This window comes from Carettochelys insculpta, chromosome 1, assembly GCF_033958435.1.
Source record: "Carettochelys insculpta isolate YL-2023 chromosome 1, ASM3395843v1, whole genome shotgun sequence".
NCBI classification, from domain to species: Eukaryota; Metazoa; Chordata; order Testudines; family Carettochelyidae; genus Carettochelys; species Carettochelys insculpta.
In genome coordinates, this window is record NC_134137.1 from 366,076,956 (window position 1) to 366,098,002 (window position 21,047).

Consider the following 21,047-nt stretch of genomic DNA (forward strand, 5'->3'; position numbering starts at 1 on the left):
CCACTACAGAAATGGGAGCTCTTATCCTCTACAGCAAGAGGAGGAAGAGATTAGGGGAATCATTTGAGGAAGCCCTTTCCTCAGAGGTCAAAGCTCTGGCTAAGTGGCAGTTCCCCAGGAAAGGACCTGGGGATTACAGTCAAGGAGAGGCTGGATGAGTCAGCAGTGTGCCTTTCTTGCCAGGAAGGCTAACAGCAGATTGGGCTACATTAGTAGGAGCATTGCCAGCAGATTGAGTGACAGAGTTGAGAGCCCAGCCCTGCCATAAACCCTTTGGCCACATCCCTTGGCAGAAGAGGCAGAGTGGTGGGCTGTAGCGGAGACTGGGCCTGTGGCAGAGGGAAGTTGTTCTGGGACCCTCATGACCTAACTAGGGAAGTGATCATCGTCCTCTATTCAGCACTGGTGAGGCCACATCTGGAGTCCTGCATTCAGTTTGGGGTCTCCCATTACAGAAAGGATATGGACAAATGGGAGAACATCCAGCAAAGGGCAACAGAAATCACTGAGGGCAGGCACATGACTTTTGAGGAGAGGCTGACGGAACTGGGCTTATTGAGTCTGCAAAAGGAAGGAGTGGGGGATGGGATTTGACAGCAGCTTTCAGCTACTTGAAGGGGGCTCCCAATGAGGACGGAGCCAGCCTGGTCCCAGCAGTGACAAATGACAGAACAAGAAGCAGTAGTCCTAAGTTGCAAGTGTGGGAGGTTGGATATTAGGAGAAACTCCTTCACTAGGAGGGTGGCAAAGCACTGGAATGGGTTACCTGGGGAGGTGGTGGAATCTCCACCCTTAGAGGATTTTAATTCCCGGTTTGACAAAGCCCTGGCTGGGATGATTAAGCTGGGGTTGGTCCTGCTTGCCGCAGAGGGATGGACTTGGTGACCTCCCGAGGTCTTTGTCCTACCATATTCTTCTGTGATTCTATAAATTGACTCTGACCTCAATAGAAATACTAAGTGCCTAGATTTAGATATGTGCTTAAGTACCTTGGTGAACTGGCCCCTGCTTGTAAAAGGGGCCCAAATCCCTACTACGCTGTGGCTGCTTTGCAATACTAGCCCAGCACAGAGCATCAACTGTGTGGTTGGCCAATGTGCTTAACTTTAAAGCTACTAACCAGGCTGTGGGGGAAGCCCTCTCAACTTTGGATGCTTCAGCTCTCAGGGAATCATGAGCCTGTGAGGGGTTTGTCACCGTATTGCTAAGTGTGAGGGAATTTCTACCTAACTCCTGGCTGGAGCTGTGGTGGAGGGGGCAGCATGATGGAAGAGGCTGAGAATACTGGAGTATAGGGTAACAGGGAAACGTGATACCAACAGTCACAGCTGTTCACTTGGCTCCTGAATCCTGCTGTTATTCACCACTCTTGATTCTTCACTCCTTGCCCTTTTCACTGGATTTGTAAGCGTCACCATGTGCCTTTTAATCTGCACATTTTGTTGGAAAACTTTAATCCCACGTTGTCCAATGCCTCTCTGATCTGGTTCTCACAAATGTGCAGTTGAAACGGCCCCAGACGCTTCAGTTGCTGTGCTCTGCAAAGCCAAGTCTGGGCTGGCAGTTTCAGTTCTGGATCTGCAGGGGTTTGGGAGTTTTATTTTCTGTAATTGTTCTTGACTCAGTTTCAACTTTCCTTTGCAATTTGGCTTTTTCTGTGCCGATTTCTCAAGCTCCCGCGTGCATGAAAAGCAGTGCAGTTAGGAGCACTGGAACCACGACCAGGTGATGTTAATCGGAAGTGAGCATTAGGATGCTGACGAGATGGTTAAAGCAGTAGCCAACGGGGGATGGAAGGGACGGGTCAGAGGGTGTGTGTGGAAGGAGCAACTTCAGCAGGGAATCTTATCATGTCTGGGCATCAGAGAAGGGCTCTGCTCTCCCTTGGCCACCTCCCCATCCTATGCACTCTGCGTTGACACCACCCCTAAGGCCCCCCCCTCACTACTGCCTTGCATTGCAAGATGTCACCCTTTTATGATCCATAGGCAAAAGTCCACGACAGTTGCTATCAGACTTCTATGTCACCCAGTTGTCAGCCTTTTCCACACTGGCCTCTCCTGCTGCACCCAGTCAGGATCAGGTAAAGGGGTCCCTTTACCTGAGCAAGTAGGGTGTTGTCTTTCTCCGCAGCATCAGGGAGAGGGGGCTGGACTTGTGAGACTAGTGTTTTGAACCAGGTCTTGTGTCCAAGGAAGAAAAGGTGCATGTATTGAAAAGCTTGAGGCTATGTGACATCCCAAGCATGTGCAGTGCATCAAGAGCAGAGCTTGGAAGAGAGCCCATAGCTCTGACTGCAAGCCAGACGCTGTCCGTTAGACCACTTAACCCTTGAGATACTGGGGTAATTGCAGCTTGCCAGTTGGTGTGTAACATAAGATGGAGGCTCAGTGTGTGTATGTGGCCGTCATTTCCCTACTGGGATTTTCCCTTAGCCTGGAATAAAGAGAGCAGCTTTTTCAGCACAGTCCTTGGTTTTATTGTGAGCCCAGCCTGCCGTTTGGTGGGTTGTTGCCTTCTTGTTTTCTACAACCAGAGGAAACCCTGGCATAAACACAGCTCCTTCTCCCCTCTTGTCTAGGGCATCTGTGACCAGGAGAACGTTTGGGCACAGTGGCATTGCCGTGCATACGTGGTACGCCTGTCCTGCATTGATCAAGTCCATTTGGGCTATGGCCATTAGCCAGCACCAGTTCTACCTGGACAGAAAGCAGAGTAAGGTAAGGTGCTTGTGGGAAGATGAGTGTGCTGGAGGTGGTTCCTGCTCACTGTCCACGTTTCTGACCGGTGTTCCCATCCAGATCATGGCTCCTGGCTGCCCTCTGCCCGTGCCTCTAACGAAGCAAGGGTGGAATGGCTTCAAATATCTCTGTTTGTGCCAGAACAAAGGCGTTTGATTTCCCAAGAGGCATTTCACCTAAGCTCTGAGACAAACCAGAAGAGCCCGATGTAACGGGTCCTCTCCATGCTGTTTCAGTGTGTGTGCCGCGCCGGTTCTCAAAGGGCACACCGTGAAGTCAGCTGTGTTTCAAGTAACTCAGTTAAATGTACACCTGGCTCTGAGCCCCCACTCCTCAGGACTGCAGTGTTGTAGTCACATTTTCTAGGGGCAGAGCTGGGCTTGTGGGGAAGGGGCGGGCAGAGCAAATGGTGGCGGAGCAGAGCAGGCTGCTGGGTCGCGCTGTTTCCCACTGCACCTGCTGCCGCAATGAGTGCAGGGCTGGCCACTGCTTCTGCCCTGTGCCAGGCCCACTGATAGCCCCCAGGTTGTATGGCTCAGTGGCAGGGGCTTCAGGGAAGGGGCGCAATGGAGGGGGTGGAGATCGAGCAGGGGCAGGGCTTGGAGGAAGGAGTGAATTGGGGTGGGAAGAGGCAGGGTAGGGGCAGGTCCTGGGTTATGAGTGGGAGGTTGTCTCAAACGCCACCTCCCGTTCGGGACAGTCCAGTCTAGGGGAATCATTTTTCTCTGCTTTTTTCAGTGCGAGGGGCAGACTGACTGAGCAACCGTACAAGTGAAACGTTTAGGCCTTGTCTAGACTAGCCCCTGTTTTTGTGGACAAAGCAGTGGAGGCATGCAGACTGAAGAGCTCCTCCTGTCACTCCCCTCCTTTGCCGACACCACTAACCACTCAACAACAGGCTCACAGCGCACGTTCCTGTAGCTGCACAGCTTCTGTCTAGTATCGGAGGGTTAGCCGTGTTAGTCTGGATCTGTAACAGCAACGAAGGGTCCTGTGGCACCTTATAGACTAACAGAAAAGTTTTGAGCAGGAGCTTTCGTGAGCACAGACTCACTTCATCAGATGCTTCTGTCTAGACATTCTGTACCTCCCATCAGCTGCTGGCTGTTAGGCTTGTCAATTTCACGGCTCCAAAGCCAGGGCCCAGGCTGCTGCCAAGTCTCTTCTCCAAGCCAGGCTGCTGCCTGTTCTCCCTGCTGGGTGCCTTGTTGCCCCCCAGGGTCCCCACCCCACACCTGCAGTATGGCAGTTGACTGGACTCCTGTTGTGGATCTCCCTGCTGGAGGCAAGAAGCCTCAGGCTGCTGCTTTCTCTCCCTCCCTTCCTTCCTTCCCCCCTCGGCTCTTGGCTGGAAGCATGAAGGTGAGAATTCGCAGGAGGCAGCTTAGCTCCCCCGGGGGCAGCTGCATGGAGCTGAGATCCTGCCATACACACATACACTGCACCTAGGAAGGGCCTGGACCATGGACAGAAGGAAGACAGTGTGGACATCAGCCACTGCACTAATTTTGTGGTGGCTGTAAGATGATCTCACGTAGGTCAACTTATCTTTATTAGTGTAGACGTTGTCTTCTTCTGGTTATACACAAGTACTGTCCACTGCACAGGGAAACGGCCTCAATTTCCCTCTAATGCTGTGCCCTTGTGATCATTTTAGGTGCATCCGTCCAGAAGAGCAGCAGGGAGATCATTTTGAGACAGATGTATGTTTTCAATCGGGGTGCCCTGTTCAGTGTGAGCATTGCTGGTATAACGGAGCTTCGAGGCAGTGTAAGAGCTGTCTAGTGGGGGCACCGCATCTCAATCCCCCATCCCCTCACCCCTTGCTCCTCAGGAAATTCTCAGTATTCCTACCCTTTGCACTCCATTTCCATTCTTTTCTCTTCTGGCTTTATTCCCCCCCACTAGCACTACTTTCTTCACCTCCCTAAGCAGCTGTGAATAGGAGAAACCTGTAGCTAGCCTGGGACATTAGGCCCTGGGGACTCTCAGTGGGCCTAACTAACTTTAAAAATCACAACTTGACCAACAAACAAAAGCAGATTCCCCTCCTGGGGGTGGGAGCCCAAGTGTCAGGGCTCACTGCTTTTGTTGCCAGCAGATTGTGTTTCAGATTGTGAGTTCACATCTGATCTCTCTCTCACGCCCACAGGCAACACCCCCCACCAGCCATCATCAGTCAATCAGTCGTGTTTGCAACCCTGTCAGAATGCTTTGTCGGGAATAAGCCCATTCTTCCTGCTATTGCTTTGATGTTGGTACACACAAATATTTTAGTCCCTTCCTCTGAAAGGGTTGGGATTTTAGTCTGTTGTCCCTGTTTTTAAGGGACACTCCTAAGACTGATGGGTAAACAGCTCATCTGGGTTCATTTAAGCTGCCTTGATCTGCTTGAGTAGTTCTGCTGATCTAAGCATTGTGCTTGGCATGTTCATTTTTTGAAATCAGCTAGGGATACTCAAAAGGGAAACTGTGAGGTACTTGATGCCTTCAGTTCTTAGAGGTTTGTGCAGATACTTTTTCAGTACACCTAGGTTTGTGCCCTTTTAAATTTCACTCTATGGAGCTGCAACTTTAGATTAATCCCCAGACTGAAAGCAAAGGATGCCCTGGTTTTGCGTCAGTATTTGCCATGTCACATGGTTTTGGCAAAGGGTAATAAACTTGCTGAAACTTTCTCAAAACTGAGCCCAGATTGTTTTTGTTCCAATGTATGAAATCATGCAGTGGTGCAACCAATCTGAGTTCATAACAAAACCTGAAACTAGGTGAGTCCTGCATCTTTCCAGGTGTTGCTGTGACATCCGGCACAGCTCTGTTTGGAAAGCCCAGCTTCTGGATTTTAAATAAATAGATAATGTGTGGTGTTTTTGCTCCTCTTGCAGCAAAAATGATCCATAGCAAATGTCCCCAGTCTGACATGCAGCTGAGCATGTTGCTAGCCCATGGAGACCCCAAACTCTTACAGCTGCTGTTTCTTTCTGCTCTGTTTTGGAATTCCAGCGGAATGGGGAACTTTACAAGACTTACAGCGCTCTGAATGAACTCTTGCGGCTGCAAAATTCCTGTCAGTTTCCCTTTTTTCTGCACAGAGCAGGCAGTCACAGCAAAGCAAATAGCCATGTCTATGCACTTGGTGACCACACCAAGTCAGATAAACCTTTGCCCTATGGGTCTCAAGTGACTCATTTTTGTAGGACTCTCTGGTAACACAGATGCTCTTGAATGCATCAGGGCTCTCCAGTTACATGGGGCTTAAATGAGTTAAATTGCCAGAGAAGATGAGGGAGATTTTAAACTCCCATTGGCACACATGCCACAAAGTCCTTCACCATAAGTGAGAAGGCCAAAGTGATCCCTGGTGTCAGTCCATCCTTCGCGTCCCTGAGGGTTCTGAAGAACATCAGTGGAATGGCAACACTGATCTGAAAAACTGCTTTGAAATTAATCCCAAATGAGCAATTCCCCTCTCACCCTCATCCCCCAAGTAAATCAGACTTGCCAGGTCTGTGCAATGATTCCTTTAAAAGTGTTCAGAACCGGGGGACTGCTTGGCCCAGGGGAGTAGTTAATGGGATATAGTCTAGCCTCTAACTGCTGTGCTGCCTACACAAATCCAGCAAAGACCTCATAGATAGCTGCTCAGTGGCCTCTGTGAAATGAGTTAATTGGTTTGAGACCTGTTCCCAATGGACCACTATCCAAAGCACAAAAACCCCATAAGTTAACTGACGTCATGACTGGCACGCCAACCTTACTTGTTGCTAGACATGGGCGTGGGCGTATGTGTTTGTCCAAAAGGTCCTAAAAGGCCATTACTCATTCAGACAGCAGTAAGGAGAACACAGCTGAGAGCAGACAGTGCAAACTTCCCCAGGGAAGAGCATGATCCCAAGCCCGTTGAGGTCAGAGGAAAGACTCCTGTTAACTTCGATTCAGATCCATAGTCGATCGGTGTTCCCAGAGGGAATGCTGCTAGCAAGGAGAGGGGTTTAGTTTCTACACTGCTGCTCTCCTTGGCCTCTCTGTTGCCTAAAGAGACGGTAACATCCAGTAGTGCTGCCTCCACTCAGCATTGTTCTGTAAGTACATTAGTAGAGCCCTGCAAATCCGCAGCTATCCGTTTTATCTTCGCAGGTATGTGCATCTGCATGTATGGTTGTGACTATCCATGGCTCTTTTCTGCAGTTAGAAATTTTGTATCTAAAACCTTGCAAATTTGCAAATAGCTGCTTTATATTGACGGGTATCTGCATCTGCAGGTACGGGCGCAGATATCTACAGCTCGTTTTTGCAGATATGGACATGGATACAAATTTTGTGCCTGCGCAGGGCTCTGTACATTAGCCAATGCACAGTTTGATAGATGAAAACAAAAAAGCAGTCCAGCAGCACTTTAAAGACCTAACAAAACAATTTATTAGGTGATGAGCTTTCGTGGGACAGACCCACTTCTTCAGACCACAGCCATACCAGAACAGACTCAATATTTAAGGCACAGAGACCCAAAAATAGTAATCAAGGTTGACAAATCAGAAAAATATTATCAAGGTGAGCAATAATAATATTTTTCTGATTTGCTCACCTTGATAATATTTTTCTGATTTGTCAACCTTGATTACTATTTTTGGGTCTCTGTGCCTTAAATATTGAGTCTGTTCTGGTATGGCTGTGGTCTGAAGAAGTGGGTCTGTCCCACGAAAGCTCATCACCTAATAAATTATTTTGTTAGTCTTTAAAGTGCTACTGGACTGCTCTTTTGTTTTCATGGTATATAAACTAGCATGGCTTTTTTTCTTTGTTACAGTTTGATAGATGGGCCTGATTTACACTGTAGAGATCTGTGGGGTTGGACCACCGTGTTTCTCACCGAAGTTGTAATGCAAATATGTGCAGTTCATAATGTGCAAGGATAAGAAGTCACTAGGTCAAAGAATCACCCCCTGAAAATCAGAGTAGGAGACAGCTGAATGTTAAGCAAGTTCTGCCCAGGCTCTTGGTCAGTGTCTGGATTGTCAGTTCAGACACAACCAGAAGTGACCTGACGTACCAGCTGAAGCTGAAGTTGAACTTTCACAATGTGGTATTCTTGGTTCTGACCCAAAAGAGCAAGGCCAAGATGCTGAAAGACTGTTCCCACCATATTTCTGACCTGAAGTTTAGCAGGTACTATTGGAAAGGGAGACTCAATGTAGAGTGACTGAATGTCTCAGTTTTATAAGGACAGTCCCAATATTTGGGACTGTCTTATCTACCTGCCTGTTGCCTGCTACCTCCTGTCCTGATTTTTCATACTTGCTATTTGCTCACCCAAGTGCAATGACTGGGAGGCTCAGCTAGGTGTTCAGAGCACGAGGTTCAGTTCCACTCCAGCCATCTTGTGTGACCAGGACAAATCACTGAGGGCCAAATGCTCAGAAGGAGACTAGGGTCTCTTTGAGCGTTCAGCCCTTAACCTGCCTGTGCCTCAGGTCTCTATCTGTAAAACGGGCTAATATCAGTTCTCTCTCTCACTGGGGTTGCGTGGAGGCTAAATATTTTAAAAAATTGTGAACCACAGTAACAAATGTCACATAAATACCTAAGACAGGTAGCAGATGCGTTACTAGGAGTTCTTCCAGCTAAGGATCTCAAAGCACTATGTTTACATACAGTCACAAATTAAGCCTAAACAAACTCCTGTGAAGTGAGGATCCATTTTATCCCCTTTATTGTTCCACACATAGAAACTGAGACAGAGAGGTTAAGTGACTTGCCCAGGGTCATGTGGCAAATTAGTAACAGAGCCAAAAATGGGGCACTCTGGGAACTCTGCTTTCCCAGTGCTAGACCGCACTTCCTGCCTTCACCTAGCTGAACGTTTCAGAGTGCAAAGTAGGGCTGGATCTCTCCTAGGAACAGGTTTTCTTGCGAGATTTCTAGGAGTCCCTGTTTTAATTCCCGAGGGCATAAGCAGCCTCACTTTTGGGGGCCTGCCCAACCCAGACTGCCAGCCATTGGGAACTTTCTCTGCATGAAAACATTAAGGCCCAACTACAGTACCCTTCTGAGCCTTGGGGGAGGAATTACTCACCCTGGCAGTCCTACTGCTGATGCTCACCAGTGGGAGTACAGGTTCCACACCTGGTCCTGAAAATGAAACATGAAATGAAGGTCTCTGGCAAACTGCTGTGTATGGCGCAGTGTGAAGCCAGTTCTCTGAGTTAATAGAAACACCAGGTTAACCAAAGGTCAGCACGTCCTTGAGGTGGCATTCAGTGATGCTCCACAGCCCTGGAAGCTCAGGCTTTGATTTGCTGGGTCGACGCACCCAGCTTGAATCCAGGATTTCACAAAGCATTTGACCGTGAAGCCTTCCCCAGGACCTTGTGAAGCTGAGCTGTAAATGCACATTAGGTTCAACACTAGTTGGAAAGAAAAGCCTGTTTCTAGAGCAGAGGCTAAACAGGAATAGCAGTCAGCTTTCAGGTCTGCGTCCAGTCCAGCATGCTCGGACCACACCCCATTGGCTTTCTGGTCTGCTTAATAACCAGTGTACAGAATAGGGGTCAGGACACAGGCCAGTCCTTAATTAATGGGAGGCAGATAGAGAACCTTCCCATGTGGGCATCTGTTGCTAGGCCCTATCAGAACCTGACTAGGTGGCTTGGCTGACGGCTGGCAATAATCTGATCTGGTCTGGCATCTCCTGTCATCAGGGAGAAGAGGTGGGTATATTCTACACAAGCACTGACTCAATGTACATACCAAGCCCTGGGGCTGGTCTTCATTGCAGCATCACTCCAGGAATAATGAGTATTGCCCTGACCCGACTCCAGCTCACATGCATGTATCTTTAGCTGGAGCCAAGAGGGGCTTTTAGCTCAGTCTACCTGGCCCAGCCAGGACATGGGTGGGGGAGATGCCAGCCTGTCCCTACCACTAGTAATACAATAGGAACTCAAGTCAGCACAGCTCGATGGCTGTTAATCCCATGACTTTGCTGATGCAGTCACTGCGTTGCTAGTCAGAGCCCTCCGTGTGGCTGACGGGTGGTTTTGCAGCATGGCCGCTGTTGGTGGAACTAAGCTAGTGGAGTAACTAACAGGTGAAGACAGGCCTGGAGTCTACACAGCCCTGGTGAGGACTGAGGCCTTGCATTGCTTTCAGTTGCAAAGCTTTATGCAGCCCTGCAGGCTGGAGTCCTCTCTTTGTAACAGACACATCCTGGGCAGCGGCCCCAGCTCAAGCTGCCTCCATGTTTCCCTACCCGATTTCCCAGCCGTCATTGTGAAGGGGTTGTGTGTGGCATAAGTACTCCTTCAGGCCCAGATACAAAGCCGACTGCACACTGCAGCCAGTGAAAAGAACCCTGGTGATTAGTGGGCACTGCCTGGCTTCTGCACTGAGATGACCCAGCCAGGAGGGTGCTGATTACGTTGGTGTTTTTTGTGGTTTCTTACTGCAGCTGTGAACGTTCAGATTCTCTGGACATGGTTCTTTGGTTTAAGGGAAGGGAAGTGGGGAGAGGGATGGCCTAACAAACAAAGAGCCAGTGGAAGATTTGCCCCCGATTCTAACACAACAGGCAGTAGACAGCATAGGCATTTGAGTGTCAGTTTGCTGGCATTCTTGGAAAATAATCTGAGCTGGCTTCTGAGGGCCTGTTTCCTGCCATAATGAAATGATTCTTTGCTTCTGTAACGCTGAAAGCAAAGCCAGACTGTCTAACACAGCTCTGTGTTCATTCCCAGTCCAAGATTCATGCTGCGAGAAGCCTGAGTGAAATTGCTATTGACCTGACTGAAACTGGAACACTGAAGACGTCAAAACTAGCCAACATGGGAAGCAAAGGCAAAATTATCAGTGGCAGCAGTGGCAGTCTTTTGTCTTCAGGTAAGTCCTCTACTTTGTGACGGCATGGGAGAGATGGGTTCCTGCCTCTCCGTTGGAGAAGAGGTAGCTTTGTAAAATGTAATTGCTGCCAGATGGATTGGTAGGGGCACTTCAGAAATGAATCTGATGGTAACAACATCAGCTTCTGTCTCAATGGATACGTGACATCTGTCTCTCTTCCCTCTGCCCTCACCCAGCAAGTGATCCAGGCTCCAAAGTGACCGTGTCCCCCTTCTCACTCTTGGTTTCTCTTTCTCCCTTGGATGTGCTCTCCAGTCTTTTCAGCTCCTTGATCTATGCCCACACTTTGTTCCCCCTAAATCCCTCATACACCCATCTCTGTGCTGCAGCCAGCCTCTCTCCCCCAACCTCTGACCTCCACAACCCACCTCCCCATGACTGAGTTGGTGGCCATCAGCTTTTTTGGCTCATTTGGGGAGCATATGCTAGAGGATTAAAGAAGTCTCCTGGCAGTAGAAACGCAGAATCTCCTGTAGAGATTCCTGCTTTGCTGCCCAGCTGTTGAAATTTATACTCCATCTTCCAATTAGTGCCCCCTGCTCATCTGGCTTCTCAGCTCCCAAGGAGCCCATTGCCAGATTCTGTTCACCTAGCAGTGGCCTAGTGCTGCAAGTTTTATAAAGTTTCCTTTTGTGGAAAATACTGAGCTGCTTCCCTCAGCATGGTCAGTGTATAGATACACGATACCTGTGCTACGTGGGACTGAGCTAGCCACTCAAAATAGAAGTGTAGCAGCAGGAGGGACTAGCCACCCCTTTGGTTGGCTTTTTCAGAAGAGGGACTCATCAGTAGTTACAGAAGAAGCCAAACCAGGATCTCTGTCAAAGGGATCCCATCACTGGGGATTGGCAGTCTGTCTGTAGGCAGCTGGTGGAATACATCCTTTGCAGGAAGCAGAGCCCTCCCTGCAAGCTGTGGCTGGCCCTGGCTCCCTGCTTTGGGCTGCTAGCTCTCACTGCTTGCTGGTTTGGGGGATCCCACCACATTGTCATCTGAGACATGCACCCGTGCTCAGGCAAACCCCTCCACCCAGGATGCCCCACTTTGCCTCTTTGCAGCCCTGGCACCGCCAGACACACATACCCAGAACACCCTCAGGGACTTGGACTCCCTCTCTGTTCCTTGGTGCCTGATTTCTGTCCTTGCTCTTCTCCTCCCCATAACGACAGATCTACCCACTCCTCTGGGACTCCCTTCTCACCCTCTACATCACCTTAGTGCTCCCCTGGGACTCCCCTTCTCCCTTACCATCACCACAAGGTCTGCCCCCATCCTGGGACTTTACTTACTCCCCACTCCATTCCTCTCAACATCTCCTCTTTCCCTCAAGTTACCTTCCCTCATCACCTCAGGATCTAATCTCTCTCCTTGGGATTCTCCTCCTCCATTCCCCTCAGGAACTCCCCTGTCTCCCCCCTCCCCTCCCCACATTTCCCTCAGGATCTGCCTCCTTCTCCAGGGGCCATAGATGCTGAAACTTAGTGATTCTCCACCCCCCAGCTTGAAGTAGTAATAATCACCCCAGTAGACAGTTTCTACCTTCAGTACCCCCACTGTAAAAATTGTTCCAGCACCACTGCCTGGGATGCCCCTTCCCTCCTTCCCAGCCCTTCAGTCTCCCCTTTTGTTTGCTCTGGGACAGCTCCCCCCCATCTTCTCAGGAGTCCTCTTGCCTCTTCTCATCCAGCCATCCCAGGGGACAAATGTCAGGAGCTTCTGCAGGGACTGAGGAATTTAACGCCATCTTCCAGCAGTCCAGCGAGCAGACAGGAGCCACACTCCCCAATACCTCATCCTGTACCTGGCCGCACCAGACATGTGGCTTCACTTGCTGAACTGGGCATGCATCTAGGCAGCAGGGTGGCTCAAAAATAGATCTGGCAGGGGTGATTGCACTCTGGCCCTAACTGTTGCTTATGAGTTTATTCCTGGTCCCACCATTTCCTGCCTGCGTGTACCAGGCAAATCCCTTACCCCCGTAGCCTGTTTTGCCGTGGGTATAGCAGTACCTCCGAGGAGTGGTGTGAGGACTGGTGGTTTGTAAAGGGCCACAAACTCCTTGGAAGGAAAGCTCGCCCAGAGTGTAAAGCATTATTATCATGTGAGGAGTCATGTAAATGAAGTGTGGAAGACATCACTTTGCCTTATTAAAAGTCACAATAAGGAAACATCTGACACCGGAGAAGGATTGTTTTCATAATTACAGAGGGAAACGTCCCCTCCGAGAACCACAGGCTACAAAACCAAATCTGTGCTGAGTCTGTACATCAGTTATGCAGCCATACATCCTTTGTGGCTAGCTAGAGATGCCTTGAAAACAAGCAATAAAGTGTTATGATGTAAGCTTGCTGCCCGCCGAGAACAACTTGGTTTGGAATTCTTTTCCTGGCCGGTGAACAGAGAGGCCTTTTCTGTTTCTCCTGCCCTGTCCGACGCAGCACACAATCCACTGCTTGTGCCGAGTATCTGTTCAGGGAATTGCAAGGGCTGGGCAGTTTCTGGTGTGGTGTCAGGTTGCTGGAGTCCTTTGTTTGTTTGACTCTCCCACTGGTGAAACAAATAAGATCAAGTAGCCCAGGAAATGCTAAGGGCCTCTCCAGAGGCAGTGTTCCCAGGTGGGCAGCATTCCCATGCTCAGAAGCTGTGTGCCATCAATCCCCTGTCTGTGTTAGTAGCTCACTTACAACAGGAATCTGAGGAATTCAGACCACCGGATTCTGTGTTCACACCAGTTTACTCCTTTGACTTCAGTGGGGGAGTCCCGATTTCCACAGGCAAAAGTCAAGAGAAAACCCAGCCTCAAAGCTTCTTTCAGCCAAATCCTGACCTTGCTGCAAACCCAGGATTTTGCTCCCTGCTAAAGGCCAGTCAGCCTGGCTCAGTCTGGAGTGCTAGTTTCCATGCTCAGCAGGCTTGCCCTGATGGTGAGAGCATGGCTGAGTTACTTGTCCACATGAGTCATTTCTTTGGGGCTGAGCAGATGAGTCAGATGGTGAAATGGGGTTCAGGGAGCTCTGAGCACTGCACCCCATCCACAGCCAGTAGTGACTCTTACTCAGCAGGCAGAACAGGGGTTTTAATAGTTGATGGAGACACAGCATAGTATAGACGTGTCAGTACAGCAGCCAGAAACAGTCATTCCAATCCATCTTGGGTAGGGGAGGCCCGAGGGGTGCCCCCCACACAGGACCTTCTAACCCCCTGCCAACTCTTCCTCCACGCTAACGTCCTGCTTCCAATTCAAACCCAGCTGGGTTCCTCTCCACTCTTTGTTCAGGGACAGAGGTGTTACCTGCCAGCTTAGGTTACAGACAGCAGGGCGTCATCCCTAGCCTGTGTGAGCTGCTCAGCCTGTCACTCACACATGCACACCCTGCCCCCGCACCCACCCACATCACAAATGCATCCAGCTTTAGTTGAGTCTGCATATCTAGAACCTCAGCTGGTGCGACTTTGCTCTGGGGAGTGTTTATGCTGTACTCCCAGTGTGACAAGATGAAATCTCAGTTTCCAGCTCCCAGTCAGAGATGCGTACCCAGAGCTCTCTTTTTGGACCCACTAAACCTGTGGCCAAGGGACCTTCATTTGCAGGACAGTCTCAGATTTAACAGTGGGTGCTGGAGCTTGCTGCTGTCTGGTGCTCTGTTGGCGGCATTTGTGATGCCTTCGGTAAATGAAGAAAGAGAAAGACAAAGGGGATATGTAGGAAGTAGGAGAACTTTAGAGGTCATTGGGTCCCCCAAGAGCCCAGGGATCTTGAGAACCCAGTGCTGATTCCATATACACACAGGGAAGCCAACATTGCTGCCTGGGGATGGGGAGCAAGTTGGCTGCTTATGGCTGACCTATGTCAATTATTGGTTCAGGTTGAACCGCTCTAATCTGGAACCCTCAGCACCTGACAGGTGCTGGATTAGAGAACTTTTGGACCCACAGGAGGTCCACATTGTCCAGCAGCATTAGCAATACTTCCACTGCTTACTGGGCTCTCAGATTACATTAAGGGGCAAATGAGAGCTAAATAACAGCAGAGAGCACTGAGAGCCAGGACCAGTGGCTGTAAACAAACTTTATGGGACCACGGGAAGCTTGGCCACACCCGTGATAAGTGGTCATCCATCTGACTGAAATCATGCTGGACTGTGGATGTTGCCGGACTAGAGAGGTTTATCCTGTATTACCTAGTCATGGGCCTAAGGCCCACTGTGCTAGGTTCTGTACGAACACAGAGTACCCCATGCTGCAGCAGTTCATTCTTCTCTGCAGGGAAGAGGAGGCAGCTGGGGGCTGGGTCCAAAACCCAGTGTAGTGAGTGGGAAGACAATAGTGACCTCAGCGAGCTACCAGGTTGCTTCCTTCTGGCCCACAAGAGCCCTGCACCCATAGACCCAATTTCATTCCACTTCTGCTGAAGTTTGGGTTTACTCAACTATTGAATAAACATAGAAACTTTGCTGGGCTCACCTCTTCACACAGCCAAATACAGCAAGCCCCTTAAGGCTATTTAACGTGAACAGACCAGAACCAGAAGTGTAACGGTCATGGATGCTCAGCATTCCAGATCCTGGTGCATATTCCCCAGGCTTCCTCCCAGCGTTTGCCCATTTCCTCCCTTTGTGCTGATGATTGTTACTACACGATCATAACCATGATGTGGTGGCGGTTTAGCAGCATGAGGCAGTTTATGGCTCTCGAGGGAATGAGAGTTGAGTGATGGAGAGGCTGCTGTAAATTTCCAGTCCATAAATACATGGCGTTACCATGAATCACGAGGGGAAAAATGAAAACGTTTCCACTTTTCAGTGCTGGGCCCTCTTTTCAAGCTCCATGGTTTTCTCTCCTTCTTTTTTCCTTGGAGTATCTTCTTGTCTTCCCATAAGTTCCTGCTCTTCAGGAGGCTCCTTGCAAAGGAGAAAACCCAAAACCGTGGTGGGGAGCTGGGTTTGAACCTGCCAGCTGTCCCCTAGTTTTGTGTAGAGGACACATGAAACCACGAATTATTATTCATTCAAGTGGCCCGTAAAAATCAGAGCTGAGATGTGGCATTTGTTGTGTTAGGTTCCATGTGTAGACATTGTGAGAGATGCTCCCTGTCATGAAGCATTTATAATCACAATAAACAAGACAGGCAACAGGTGAGTGTGGAAACAGGGGAAGGGACTTTCCCGGTGGTCACATGGTAATTCAGTAGCAGAGCCAGATTTCCTGACTCCCCAACCAGTGCCCCATCCAGTAGATTTTGCTGCCTCTCCCCTTAGGTGTCTTTGATGCAAAGCTGTAAGTTACATGTTTGACTCTCATTTGCACCTTTGACTCTCTCCCATGAATCTAGGCCCATCTTTTGGGCAGAGGAAGGTCTCTACTAAAATCCTGCCCCAGCTCGTGGACAGAGCAAGTTTAGGGCCCAAACCTCTCTGCATAACATTGTGCTGAATCAAAATATTGTGACATTTGGGCCAGTCTCATCTGGGTTTGAAACCCGAAGTTTCAGACTCTGGATAGGAAGTATTAGTTCTGTCACAGTAGAGAGATCAGGCCTGGTTCTAATCTCTTGGTGTAAAGCAGGAGTAAATGCAGCGAAATCAACAGAGATACGCACATTGAAATGAGACCAGTCAAAGCCTGTGATGTTCAGAATGAGGGGTTTGATTTGGGTCCATCTCTGATTTAAGTCAGCAGTTTGATCCTTAACATGAACCCAGCTGAGCTTTGCACACTTCAGAGGTTTGCAAGGAAGATTTGCACTGCTCTGACCATCTCCCCCTGTCAGTGGGCTGCTATTCTTGTGGGGGTGGGGGAAGGAGTGGCTGATCCCAGTCTCCTCTGCCTGTAGAAGTCTTGTTCATTTCAGTGGGAGGTTAGTGAGCAGAGAGCGCTTGTAGGTCCTCTTTGTAGAAAAGAGATGCACTTTTGCTTTATCATTGTACATTCCCATTGCACACAGCCTGACAAAGGTACAGAAACTCCTGCAATTGTAGGTTTCCTGTTAGTGTGCCTGATCATATTTGAAAAGGCCTTAGTCCTGACAGTGACTATTTCCTTCCCAGCATTGCAGTTCACCCCGGCTTCCCCTGCGTCCACAGAGGTAAACTTCCTACAACTCTGCACTGAGTGTTTTAATTGGTAAACAGCAACTGATGCTATGAAAAGACAGATGAGCGAAGTGACTAATGAAGTACAGTCGCTGTGCAGGGTCTCTGTGTGCATCCTGTTCTGAGTCATTCCAGACGGACATTGGCAAGCTGGGAGCGGGTCTCTGGCCATCGCTGAGGATATCCTATGTATCAGTCAGAGCTGAGAGATAGGAGCTGTCTGCGGTCGCTTTCAGTCCTCCTTCAGCATCCCGCAGCTGTGAATCAGGCTGTGTGGGGTGTGGAGCATGTCCGGTGTACTTTTGGCCCCGGCTCCCCCGTGGATGTTGATGAGGTGCCTGCATTGGGGCTGGGAGACTAAAGCTGGCAGCCAGGCAATAGGAGATGGCATGAACCGTTGCTGGATTTGAACTGTGTGCTGCTTGTGACTTTATTCTCACGAAAAGCCAGGGGGGAAATGCACCTAAGTGCCTGCCAGTGTCACACCTCAGGACAGAGGCAGTGTCACCGACCTATGGAACTATGGCTTTTTACTCTGGACCTTGTTCTCCCTCTGCTGCTTTCTCCAGTCCTGGCACTAGACTTCAGTCTCACTCCACCAGCTTGCCAGGGCCCTCTCCTTCTCAGTGGTCCCTTCCCTCCCTTTGTCTTGTCTTTCGGCTTATCCCTTCCTGCCTTCCCTCCCATTGCACGCCTAGCCTTGAATATAAGGGCCAGAGAGAATAGCGAAATAAAAACAAACCCCCAGGTGCTCCCCCCATCATAGAACTAACGTGACATTTATAAATCATCACATTGATTTATATTAAGCTTCCCCTGCTTCCTTCCCCTTCCCCCTGACAGTGATGTGTGTACTGACTGGAAGAGCCTCAAGGCAGGGGCAGTCTCCTGCTGTGTGTTTGTACAGTACCTAGCTCAGTGAGGGCACTGACGCTGGTTGAGGCCTCTAGAAGCTAGTGGAATGCAATCATAAGTTGAAAGCTGTAGGCAGACCTGTTCCGGGTACCAAACCCTCTCCTGTCATCGAGGCAGAGGGGTGTAGTGGCATGTGCACAGACCTTGGAACTGGGTGCTCCTGAATTCGGATGGCAGATCCGCCTCATGGTGCTGCGTTCATCAGATTGATAGATTCCAAGGTCAGAGGTTAGGCTGTGATCCTCTCATCTGACCTTCTGTAACACACAGGCCAGAAAGTTCCCCCTACGTAATTCCTGGAAGAGCTGTCAGAAACAATCCCACTTGGTTTAAAAATTGCCAGTAATGATTGGAGACTCCACCACAACTCTGAGTGAGTTCACTTGGGGACTGACAGTCCTGCCTTTCTTACTGGTTCTACTCCAGTGTAACACCAGAAGAGTTACTCCTGGTTTGCACCAGGCTAAGCAAGAACTGAATCCGACCCTTAACCTCACTGGGGAGAGTGCAGCAGTGATCAAAGCAGGCATGTAACTTACATATAGGGTATAAATTGATCACAAAGGCCCAGACTCTGTACAGCTGCAGTTGCCATTGATGACTGTGAGCCAAGGAGTATATCAGGTAATGGAGAGCGGAAGCAGGACCTAAAGTCAGATTAACTCATAGGTGTGGCCAGCAGGTATACTAGGCCAGGGAAGACACCGCCACTGACAAGTCTTCCCCAAGAAGCCCCCACCTCCTCCACTCCATCCGCCAGCATCCCTGCGACTCACCACATCCCTCCTCCTCCAGAGGGTACAGGTGAGGCGCCTAAGGGGCTGCCAGCACCTTCCAGGGCTAGGGCTGGCCTGACGCTGGCAGTGTGCTGTGGCTGGTTCAGCACCTGGGGAGACTGCTGGCTTAGCCAGGTGCTGGGGCCAGCCCAGTGCTCAGGAGCCAGGGGAGTGAGGGCTCAGTTTGGTGCAGGGGTGCGAGGGCAGCAGTGGGAGCTTGGTCTGATGTGAATGGGGTGGGTGGACCAGAGCTCCTCCAGGTCGGGGGGGGGGCGGGGGGGGCTTATGGGAGGGTGTTGGGACAGGGGTTGGGTGGAAGGGGCAGGGGCAGTGGGCTTGCCATTCCAAAGGGGGGTTCAGCCGTTGCCCATAACTGTATATAAATGTAGGCCTCCCTTCTGCAAACTATTCAAGAGCAGCAGTGGAGCTATTTTCATGCTTAATTTCTCTGATTACATCTCTTGCTGAATCAGGGTCTTAACTGGGTTCTAAAGGAATTACTGTAGAAATCCTTCAGCATTTGGTGAATTCTAACCTCCCAACGGTTTTCTGTGTAATTGTCTGATAAATTCCATAGCATGGTCCAACAATCGAACAGGGAATGTGTAGATTACTGAATTTCAGTATGACTCTTCCATAGAGGTATAGATTGTAGTGACAGACAAGACCAATAGAAAGCACCATCCCGTGGTTTGTATGGTGGAAATCTGTTTGCAAGTGAGTTTTCTCAGCTAAGAATCCACTTTGGGAGGCCTTGGTGGGCCTGAATTTAATGGCATATCAGTAAAGCTGATCTGTTGATTTTGAGAGGCATATAGCTGGTGGGTTTGGTTTAGTGTTCATTTATTTTGTGGTCTCTTGCTTTGTTCTGATTTTGGGGGGGGTTAATTTGCATTGTTTAGCATTTTGGTCTTACATTTGGGGCTGCAGTCATGGGGCTGCCAGTATCAGTAATTTTACTGGTATATCCAGAGGCTCTCATGGTTGCTCTAGCCACACAAAAATACCAGGCTCAGTTCTCCTCTTCCTTGCCGCCATCTCATGCTACTGCGACTCATTGGCCTCGATGGAGTTGGCTCCTGGTTTACACCAGTGCAAGTGAGGTAAAAGCTAGCCCCATAAGATCCTAGGAAACATGAAAAAATAATCCAAATTGCCATTCAGAAAAAAGGGGGCTCATGAAAGAGAACTCCAACAGAAGGGTTTCACCTCATAAAATGCTCACGCATCTCTTCAGAAAAGGGCTGTGATAACAGGAATATCTTGTATAATGTCTGAGAGGTCGTCAGACATGGACCAAGCAACGTAATACTGAGGGTCCTGAAATGAGGATTCCCAGCCCTCAGTCATGCAAAGCATGTCTGTGCTATGCAACTTTTATCATTTAAAAAGCCAATTGGAGTAGATTATTAATCCATTTCATTCTGAACTGGTTTAGTGCCAGCGTGAATGTGGACAAGCTGTTCCACTGCTCCTCACAGTATCCCACAGTTTACTGGTGGCTTTTTGAACTCTCCCAGAATCCACTGCTTCTAGGACCTGTGCCAGGAACTGTGAGAGAGGTACCCAGAAAGCTTTGCATCCAAAAGGTTTTTGAACAGGGCTAGTATAGCTCTTAAACTGGCACCCAACAGCTAGAGCAGATGAAGTGAACTGTTCTTCAGTCAGTTCAGAACAACCACTTTGATCACACAGTTTAATTCTCTAGCGTAGACACACCCATAATTAGAGGTGTCACAAGAAGTATCCAACTGCTGGGCACAGTGCATGTCATGTATGTGGTTTTCAGTGTTGAAAAGGAAGCTGCTGTGGCGATAGGTGTTTCAAATCGTGTCTAAAATTTAAAAATACATTGAAGCGGGGTGGAAAGAGGGGAGGAAGGCGAAAGGAACACATTTCATCAGGTGACTCTAAAAGAAGAATAAAGCAGCAAAACATCTGCAGGAATCATAGCAGCTTGTTGCTGAGGGTCACCAGTTCATCAGCAGTTGAGTAGAAGAGATCAGCAGTTCACACACTGCTCGTTAAGTGTTCAGTGTGGTTATTTTTTTTAGAGAGGTGCAAGAGAGAATTTACCCAGCCAGTTCAACTACAAATGGAAATTCCTCGAGGAAAATCCTGTTGCACTTTTGCTGTAATGAGTACTCCCTGGCTTGAACTTACGTTACTCTGGGCCTTATATTGTGGCTATAAAAAGACCCATCAGAAATCAGTTCCATTCTGTTTTTTCACTTCCAGCACAACCCCGTGAAAGCTGGAGTGACCCACGTTGCACAGGAGAAGGTCACTGTGCAGAACAAGCGTGAGTTTTGCTGTGTGCAGATCATAGAAAGCAGCAATGGGGATGTTTGTTTATCTCTAGTCCATCCCCGTTGGGCTAGTTTGGGATGTTTCCCTCCAGTATATTTTGTTGTCCTTTTTCCAGTCCAGCTTTAAATGTCTGAGGGGAAGTAGGAGCAAAGAAACTCAAAGGAAGTTGTAGCTGAAAGCATGAGTTTCCTCTCATTTGGATTCCAAGCCATAAATTTGTCCCTAAAGTCATGCCCAAGGTTTGCAGAACCTTTAGACAAACTGAGACCAGTGACTGCACGCTTAGAGGGCAGTGCTGGAAGTGCACCTGTAGTTCT

General features: G+C 49.2%; 1 protein-coding gene across 3 annotated transcripts in view; it reads left to right on the forward strand.

Annotated features, from left to right (window-relative positions):
• The window catches only part of FRMD4A (FERM domain containing 4A), a 301,838-nt gene that overhangs the window by 253,486 nt on the left and 27,305 nt on the right, over nucleotides 1–21,047 (forward strand). For all 3 annotated transcript variants that reach the window (XM_075017733.1, XM_075017741.1, XM_075017751.1), the window contains exons 13-14: nucleotides 2,582–2,720; nucleotides 10,475–10,616. In XM_075017733.1, the coding sequence (XP_074873834.1) occupies nucleotides 2,582–2,720; nucleotides 10,475–10,616 (281 nt within the window). The remainder of the gene's footprint in view (nucleotides 1–2,581; nucleotides 2,721–10,474; nucleotides 10,617–21,047) is intronic.